At 57.4% G+C, this 8,732-nt stretch overlaps 1 protein-coding gene and 1 long non-coding RNA gene across 2 annotated transcripts; both read right to left on the bottom strand.

The window, feature by feature from the left end:
- Positions 1–531: 531 nt before the first annotated feature.
- On the bottom strand, positions 532–2,378 carry LOC135284854 (uncharacterized). Its single transcript, XR_010349974.1, has 2 exons — positions 2,316–2,378; positions 532–884 (listed from the first exon to the last, which is right to left on the bottom strand). It is a non-coding gene; the product is annotated as an uncharacterized LOC135284854 (long non-coding RNA).
- A 12-nt stretch (positions 2,379–2,390) lies between these two features.
- Positions 2,391–7,428, bottom strand: LOC135284538 (maestro heat-like repeat-containing protein family member 6). Its single transcript, XM_064396092.1, has 13 exons — positions 6,917–7,428; positions 6,543–6,607; positions 5,791–6,437; positions 5,386–5,533; positions 4,987–5,177; positions 4,767–4,904; positions 4,372–4,486; positions 4,063–4,200; positions 3,655–3,831; positions 3,368–3,523; positions 3,108–3,209; positions 2,579–2,749; positions 2,391–2,435 (listed from the first exon to the last, which is right to left on the bottom strand). The coding sequence occupies exons 1-13, from the start codon at positions 7,032–7,034 to the stop codon at positions 2,391–2,393; spliced, it is 2,211 nt and encodes a 736-aa protein (XP_064252162.1). The 5' UTR covers positions 7,035–7,428.
- Between the last annotated feature and the right edge of the window lie 1,304 nt (positions 7,429–8,732).

The raw sequence follows: 8,732 nt of genomic DNA on the forward strand, positions 1-8,732 counted from the left end.
AGGCCTGACATCTCCTCCTCTGGAGCGGAGTTTTTCCTGTTATAACGTCATCTCATGCTTGGTCAGCACGTGAGAAGAGGCTGCAATGGCTTGTGATGCCACCTCCATGCCAAACACAGCTCCACTGTGTGCTGTTCCACTTTCACAGGTTAACTTCCCATCAACTGACTAATCCATTGTTTCTCTCAAGGGTCACATTCCCACCAGTTCATCCATAAGGTTTCCTTCACTGTCTGTTCTTCATTGTCTTGCTGACGTGCACAGCAGCGGATCAAATGTGGCAGGGCCTTAGACACGACGTGGCTCCTGACACACAGGCTCCTTGTGCCACTGCTGGCCTTTCGTGTGCTCAGCAAGATCTGTAACTGCACAGGGTTGTGGAACTGCAGCTTCAGCACAGGGACCGTGCCAGCCTGAGCTGCCCTCGTTCCTGTGCACAAAACAAGGCGTGGCAGAGAACGTCAGCAGGGGCCTGTGTGTCCCAGGGCCCCGGATTTGTTCTGCTGCAGCTCCACAGGGATGCAGGCAAAGTGAAGAAGCCAAACCGTTTATTAATGAAAGCCAAAAACAAGGGGTGATATGGGAGGGGAAGAGGGAATGGGCAGTGTCTGAGGGCTGGAGGGAGGGAGGTATCTACAGGCAGGGAAGGGCCAGAAGCCATGCGAGCTTCCCACAGGCTCAGCTGTACCAATCATCAGCTGTGCCTGGAGCTCCAGTGGCAATGGGAAATGGTGTCCTGTTCAGTGTCTCCTGCTGCTGTTCTTGGGACACTGGTTCACCGCATCCTGAAGATGGACCTAATTCTTCAGCTCTTCTGGCAAACCGGGCGTGAATATTCAGGTTTCAGTGGGACAGACTAGTGTCTTTCCTTGGGACTGAAATGGCTGGAACAAAGAAGAGAGCCACAGTCAGCACCCACATCTGCATGAATCCTAGGAGACCCTCCTGCCAAGGTGTGCTGCTTTGTGCACCCCAGACATCATGTTTTGGGAGAAGCTGCTGGCAGCTTCCTCCGTGTCTGCTAGGAAACCAATCAATGGCTGCCTTTGGGAATTGATAATCTGGAAAGCTGTACACAAAAGCCTCTGTGAAAAACACATCTTAAAAACAAAAGAAACTCAGGGAACTTTCTCTTTTCCCTTCTGGCCGACAAAGAGGTAACACTGCTGGCCCAGCCAAGGCCTGGCTGAGGTCCGTGAAGAAGAAGTCAAGCCCTAGATGGGAAAGATGAGGAGATGCCTTTAGTTTTAGGCCAAAATTCTCTTGTAATTCTCCTGTATATGGAGAATGATACTTTTTTCCCTATAACGCATGAAGGTATGGGGAGATGAAAGTGTTCAAATAGTAGGTATTGAGCAAAGACCTCCATGCTAAAGTCAGCAGATGTTAAAGTAGCTGTGATTCTTGGAGAAGTTTCAACAGAGACAGGGAGAAGAGTGATGAAGATCCTGTGCCCCCAGGAACAGAAGATCTCTCTTGCTAGAGATGAAGATGATTTTAGAGAACAAGAACTTTGCTTTTGAACAGCTCATCTTTAAAACAGTTGCCCATAAGTTGACATGCCACATAAACCCAGCTGTGGGAAAAGCTTGTGGAAAATGGGAGTGATTTCAGCATTGCACATTTCCCTGGGTGGCTGCTATTCATGGAAATTGAGAGCCACGAGAGAACTGTTTTCTTATGGAAAAGTCTCCATAACATTAATAAGAGGGACTTCTCTCCTTAAGCAAAGAGACAAAAGACTATTGCAGAGGTAGTAAACTGACTCAAAATTTTCGTTTGGTCTCTTTATATTGTCAGTGGGAAAGAAAAGGTTGTAGGGGGAGGAGAAGTGTTCCGAAGGTTTTGTTCTGACTCTTATTACTCTTTCTTTTAGTTACTCTTAAATTGTTCTTCATACCCTTTTAAAGGCTCGAGCCTGCTTTGGCTTTCTCTTAATTCTATCTCAAAGGGGAAATGAGTAAATACATTCTGGTGAGCGAACTGCTGATTAACCAGAACTGAACCCACCACAGCAACTGGCACATTGGCCAGGAAATCCTAAATTGGCAAAGCAAAACCACTACATCAAGGGTGTCCCACTCAGCTCTTCTATCGGCCAGAAGAGAGGAGGGGCCCACGAGATCAGCCACAAGACGCTGGCCACGAATCCCCCCAGCAGTGTCCCTGCAATCGCTCTGTGTGCTCTGGCCACGCCATCCCTCATGCACACAAGGAGCGAAGCCCACCGCAGCCGGGACAGGGATGGCAGCTCCCTGCCCGGGCATTGCAGCTCTCCCTGGCAGCCCCGCTACCAGCCCGCTGCCCTCACTCACCCTGACTGTGGAACTGGAGCTCTTCCCTCTTCCTGGACAGGTAGCGCGCGGCCATCCCTGTGAACACAGAGCCTGTCAGGGCGGCAGCGGCACAGCTCCCTGCCAGCGGCGCTGCCAGCGCTGCGGCCACACGCCCTGCTGGCCCGGCAGGGCTCAGCCCGGGCCCTTGCCGCATGCTGCCGCCCAAGGGCACGGCTGCCAGAGGGCGGCAGCAGCGTCCGGGCCAGGCGGGGCTCCACGGCGCCGGGCCCGGATGGCGCTGCCGGGGCAGCGGGCGGGGCTGGGGCCGAGCTGCGGCGGGCCGGGGAGGGAGCCCGGCCTCGGGGCTCACCGATGATCCTGAAGGCCGCCTCTCGCAGGGACTCTTGTGGGCTCTCCAGGAACCGCAGGGCCCATTGCATGCGCTCGCTCGCTTGTCTCCTGTCCTCTAGCAGCTGCAGAGAGCAGCAGCAGGGAAGGCTTGGTGCGGGCTCAGCCCCTGGGGCGCTCCCTGCGCCCAGCCCCGGCCTCCCCTGCCCGCACAGCCCTGAGGCGCGGCCAGCAGCCGCTGGCGCCGGGCTCCGCAGGGGGCAGAGGGCCGGCTGCTGCCCGGGGAGCCGCGGGGCCGCCCCGCAGCCCCGCCGCGCCGGGGCTCCATGGGCACCCGGCTCGGGCCCACAGCAGCCTGGAGAAGAGCCCGCGCCGCCTCTGGGTGCAGCAGCAGGCAGGGGCACAGCTGCCAGCCCCGCACACTGAGCACCGCGCTTAGGGGCCTTCTCCAGGCTGAGCCTGGGTCTTCCAGGCCCTCCTTACCAGGCACTCATTAATTTTCAATGGCTGCTCTGTCTTCAGAACCCTCTGGAGATCCGTCTTCTCCAAGAAGCCAGCCGCACAATACAGCGTTTTCATAGAGGCCTGGAGAGCAGCAGAGAGCCAGAGATAGCCCCACAGCCCAGGGCACCGGACTCACATCCCTGTGCCAGGGCCTGGAGGAGGCTGCAGCCCACCAGGCACCGGGCAGGAGGCAGCCGAGCCCCCTGCCAGAGATCCACCAGCATCACACAAAACCTCACCTCTGCCACATGCTGGTTCTCCTCATGGCAGTGCAAGAAGAGTGGGAGCAGGCTCTGGCTCACAATTCTCTTCAGGGGCTTTTTACCCTCTTCCACTACCAATTCCATCACGTTGCAGAAGAGGGAAATGGAGAGCAGCTGCAGATGGCTGTTGTCCTGGAGGAAAGAAGGAGAAAAAGGCCTAAGCATCACATATGCAGTACTCCTGGGCAAAGGCCTGAATATCCAGAGAGCACAAAATTTCTGGCCAGCGGCCAGTGCCCATGGCTGGGGCCACAGAGCCTTACACGGTCAAAGAGTGGCAGGAGTGCCTCAGCTAGCTTTGGGGCAGAAGTGCTGGATATCATGAGATGTTTTTTCTGGAGCATCTTCTTCAACAGAGAGAGGGACATGCTGACCACCTGTCCATCTGCATCACCCAGCAGCTCCAGAAGTCTTCGAGACACGCTGCGTATAGGTCTGGCCTGTGTGGAACACAAGGCTGAGCTGGGAGGCCATGGACGGCTGCACCGCCAACAGCGCCCGGGCACTGCGACCCCAGCCTGCTGCTGCAGGGCCCACAGGCCAAAGGCCTGACCCAAAGCACTGGGGCAGGTGAGGCAGGAGAGCTAGGAGCAGCTGCCTCAGCTGCTGAAGCCCTGCCAGCCCATGGGGCTGCTTTCCCCAGCGCAGCTTCAGCCGCTGCCCCTTCTCACCATTGAGGGATCCTTGCTGAGCACCACGAGGCCTCTGAGTGCCAGGCGACGCCTCTCCCTGCACTTGCTGTGCAGGCAACTTGACATGATCTTCAGGACAGTGTGAGCACCTTTACTCAAGTCCAGGCACTGGAGGACCTGAAAGGCACAGGCAGTGATGGGGGACCCGGCCAGCAGCAGCCCAGAACCGCACAGGGCTGGGCCCAGGCAGCAGCACAGGGCATGGGCACCGTCCCAGGCAGCTGTGGCTATGAGAGGGCAGAGAGCTGGGAGGCAGCTCAGCGATGCAGTGCTGGCCACCAGGCTCACCTCCACAAGGAATGCCAGGAAGGGCAGATCCCACCTTGGCTTTTCACAGCTGAGCACGAGGAGAAGGCGGTATGCGACATGGGAACACATGGAGGTCAAGACATGGCGCATCTCCCTGGAAGGGGGAAAAAGGCACCAAGAGCCTGAGGTGGGGGGACCAAACCTCTGCCAGGACTGACTCACGGAGGTCTGGTCTTTCCCCAGCATCCCTGGAGGGGATGTGAGCGCTGTGGGAGGTGGCCCCTTTGGGGCACCCTCCTCTCCCAGCCTTTTCCAGTCTCCTTGGCCGTCCCTCGGCGTCAAGGCCCTCTGGCCCCTGACCACAGGGACTGTGTGGGGCACCCGGGCACAGGGCAGAAATGCTGAGGGCAGTGTGGAGGAGAAGGGGGTCTCACCTGGCCAGCAGACCCACGGCATAGTGCTGGGTGTGAGCAGTCAGCAGCGTGTCCCAGCCACACTTACGCTCCATATCCATCACCTCCTGGTCACACTGCAGTCGGTAGAGCAGAGCCTTCATGGCCTGCACTGCAAACCTGTGTGCAGAGCAAAGCCCAGGTCACACTGGGAGCACTGGCACTGGCCACAAGGGCATGGGAAGGACAGGAGGACTGGGACCTGTTGGGCCTGCAGGGAAGGCGATTTTCCTCCTGGCATGCTCTCCAGAAGTTTTCAACTTCCTCTGGTGGCATCTGCTGTGTGGTGATGACAACGTGGAAGAGCAGAGCCGTAAACAGAGGGTAGAAAGAATGAATCCTTGTCTCATGGTACAGAGGCACCTGGACAATCACCCAGATCACCAGAGTTGCCTGCAAGAGAAGCAGCCCAAAACGGAGCTCAGTGCCGAGGTGTCCTTGGGGCAGGGCCCAGGGGCAGATGCAGGGGGAGCAGTGGGCCTGGTGGCCCCTGAGCCTGGCCCTAGCCCAGGTTTCAGCCCAGTGACTGAGGCAGGGAGAGGATGGAGAGCTGCTGGAGAGGCATCCGGGGGCTGAGAAGAGACCAGTTCCAGAAACTCACAGCCAGGGCAAAAACATCCTGATTGTCCCCATCGGAGGTGCACATTTTGCTCAGAGGCCAATCCTCCATTACACGGACCAGTGTTGGCAGCACTTTCTCCATTGTTAGTCTTGATGAAGCAATGGCTCTCCACATCATTGCAGCAGCTCTGTGGGATCAGGGCTCTGTGTCAGGGGTGTCTCAGTCACCGTACCATGCCCTGTGCAGCTGTGGGGGCACAGGTGACAGAGCCCCGGTGCCCTGAGGGGCAGGGAGGGAGCACTGGCAGCAGGCTGGGCAAAGAGAGGGGCCCGAGGGTCCTGGAGCTCTCTGCCTGTCTGGCAGAGCCCATTGGACGGGCTGTGATGGGCCACGGGCCCTAAAGGCTGGTGAGCCCTGAGCTCTCAAGGCACGTGGGCCCCGTACCTGTCACACATTGGGGCACAGCGCAGGAGGGTCAGCACCACATCAACAGGATGCTCTTCAGCCAGCCTCACAATGTCAATTTTCAGCCTGGCATCCACAGTGTCATGGGACACCAGCCTCTGGTGGATGTTCCTTACAATGGCTGGCACCTGGAGGACACCTGGGGGAAACTTGGAGCGCTCTTCAAGGGAGCAACTTCCCCAGCTTCCCTTCCTGCCACACTGTGCTGGCCTCAAAGGCTGAGGGGCCCCAGTGATCACGGCTTGAGGGGGCACAAAGTCCTGGGAGGCCTCCAGGCCTGATCCCAGCCTGCTTAGCTGCTCCTGAGACGAAAAACAAGGGTCCCTGAAATACTCTGGTATTAATTCCTCGATCAGAGTTGGAGTGGGCGTGGTGTCAGAATTTGCGGTGGCTTCAGTCTCTCCAGTGTTGGCATTTGTCATGGCCACGTCCTCAGTCACTGCCTTGTCTCCGTTTGCAGTGTCCTCATTCATTATGGTGTCAGAGTCTTGAAAGTGCTCAGCTGAATCCAGGCTGAAATCAGGCTCTGCCTGGAGCTCGGTCAGCCCCGAGTCAGGCTCAGCTGGGCCCTCAGCTGCACTGGTCCCGGTCTCTCTGCGCTGAATTCGCAGAAACTTCCGGAACATCTGCAGGACAGGGAAGCCAGAGATGCTGCATGGCATTCTCCAAGCGTAGTGCTCGGCTGAGCAGGGACAGCAGGCCCAGCGCATGGCTGGGATGGCTGCAGGTACCTTCAGGGTTCTGTGGAAGCGGCCACGGCTGGATTGCTGCTCTTGTGTGCGCTCCACGGCTGCATCTGGCAAAGAGCGAGCACAGCCAGAGCTGAGGGGCTGCGGGAGAGGCCGGAGAACACAGCCCAGCCCTGCGCTCCCCAGGCAGGGACAGCCCCGGGGTGCCCCAGGGAGATGGAGCACGGCCACTGTGGGGTGTCTGCCTGGGCCCTCTTCCGTCCTGTCCATGGGCATGTCCCCAGGGGATGGGATGGGATGGGATGGGATGGGATGGGATGGGATGGGATGGGATGGGATGGGATGGGATGGGATGGGATGGGATGGGCCCACACTGGCTGCAGCCATCAGCCCTGTGGCCCAGCTCTGACACTCACCATCCTGCAGTGTCTGGATCTGCTCCGGCTCTTCAGGCTGTTCTGCTGGGGCAGCTCCAGGGCCTTTGTTTTTTTTCCCCCTGAGCACTTTGAACAAGCCAAGGAATCTGCCTGCCATGTCAGAGTCTGGCCTAGAGGGCACCTTAAATAGAGGTTCCTCAGGATATTGCCAAGTCAACAAGTCTTGCAGTTGCTGAAAGCACCAGCAAGAGAGAAGCCTCAGGAAGGCAGCAGGACAGCAAGCAGCAAGACCTGCACTTTGGTCTTGAGGACTCCCGCCAAAATCACAGGAGACTTCTCAACAACGATTCAGGTCACCACCGCGGTCTGGCCTGGAGTGCACAGGCCACAGGGATAGATGTCTTGGAAAAGATCCGAGTCACCAAATGCCACAGTCTGGCCGCAAGGCCAGCTGCAGGAACAGCGTCTGGAAAAAGCTCCGGGTCGGACACGAACGAGTGCGCTGTGCGGGGGCTCCTCACAGCACCGCTCTGTCCCGTCCTGTCCTGTCGCCTGCTCTGTGCGCTGTGCCGTGCTCTTGTCACCGCCAGCTCCTATGTCACCACATGTCACAAAGGACACACTCCTCCATTCCATGCCACAGTGACCGTGCTGCAGTGTGTCACAAAGGAACCTTGCACACACTGCCACCTGCCCTGGGGCCGCCCCCAGCCCACCCAAAGTGGCCCCGGTTGGAAGGAATCCCTGGCCCCAAGTGTCTAAGGCAGCCCGACAGGATCTTTAGGAACGGCTCAGCCCATCAGCAAACGCTGCCCTGCTCTGCGGGCTCAGGGCAGCAGAAGGAGCCCCCAGGGCTGCCGAGGCAGCCGTGCTGGCAAGGGCACGGGGCCTTCCACGGAAGCTGGCATGGCCTCCTTGGGACACGTCCCGGCTGCTGGCCATCCTAAAGCCGCGGCTGTGACAGGCACAGGGAACGTGTGGGCCAGGGCACCAATGCTGCTCTGAGCCCTGGGGCCCAGGCAGCGCTGCCATCAGCAGGTGTGGCAGAGTCCCCACCCAAGCAGAGCTGCCACCCCCCGAGCCCTGGCAGCGCTGCTGCCCCTCTCCTGCCCCAGAGACCTGTGCCCCGGGGGGCTTGTGTGCCACAGGGAGCCAAAGCCCACGTGCACTGGGGGCTGTGCTCCTCCCTGCAGGGGCTGTTGGCAGGAGCGCCTGGAGCACTGCTGCAACACTTGGTGTCTGGGAGAAGGCAGAGGCTGTTAGTCATGATTTTTTTCATAGAAGGGATTGCAGTGTGAAAAACAAGGTTCACTCTCCTGTTAAAAAAATTAGAAAATGTAATAAAGTACAATAGGAGAGAATAAAGCAAATATTTTTGACTGGATGCCTTTTGCCATTCAGCCTAGACTATCCCAGCTATTTTGAAAACACTCTTTGTATACCATTTCTATTGCATCTGCCTGTTACATATTCACAAACAATTATGCATGTTGAACTTTTCTCCAAACCAGTTTCCATGTTTCAAGAACTGTTTAGCATGGCTCCTCCTCATGCCTGCCTTTTTAGAGCATGTGTATTCCTTGTTTGTGCTTTTAGTCCATTCTTATCATCACCTCCATTTACGGGCTTTTGTGGATACTGACAGCCTGGTCAGTGAGAAGGCCACATAAACATTCCCAGGAATTGTTCTGGGGAGTTTTGAAAAGGCTGAGAGAAAGAATGAAAACAATCTTGCGGCTGGTGTTTTGAACAGTTGTTTTCTGATAAGATGGTTACCAAAGGGCATCTTCTTAATTAGCCAGTGGTGACGGGGTGTTGATTAAATGACCAGTCAGGTCCAGCTGTATTGGAACAG

The sequence above is a fragment of the Passer domesticus genome, chromosome 21 (genome assembly GCF_036417665.1).
Source record: "Passer domesticus isolate bPasDom1 chromosome 21, bPasDom1.hap1, whole genome shotgun sequence".
Classification (NCBI taxonomy): Eukaryota; Metazoa; Chordata; class Aves; order Passeriformes; family Passeridae; genus Passer; species Passer domesticus.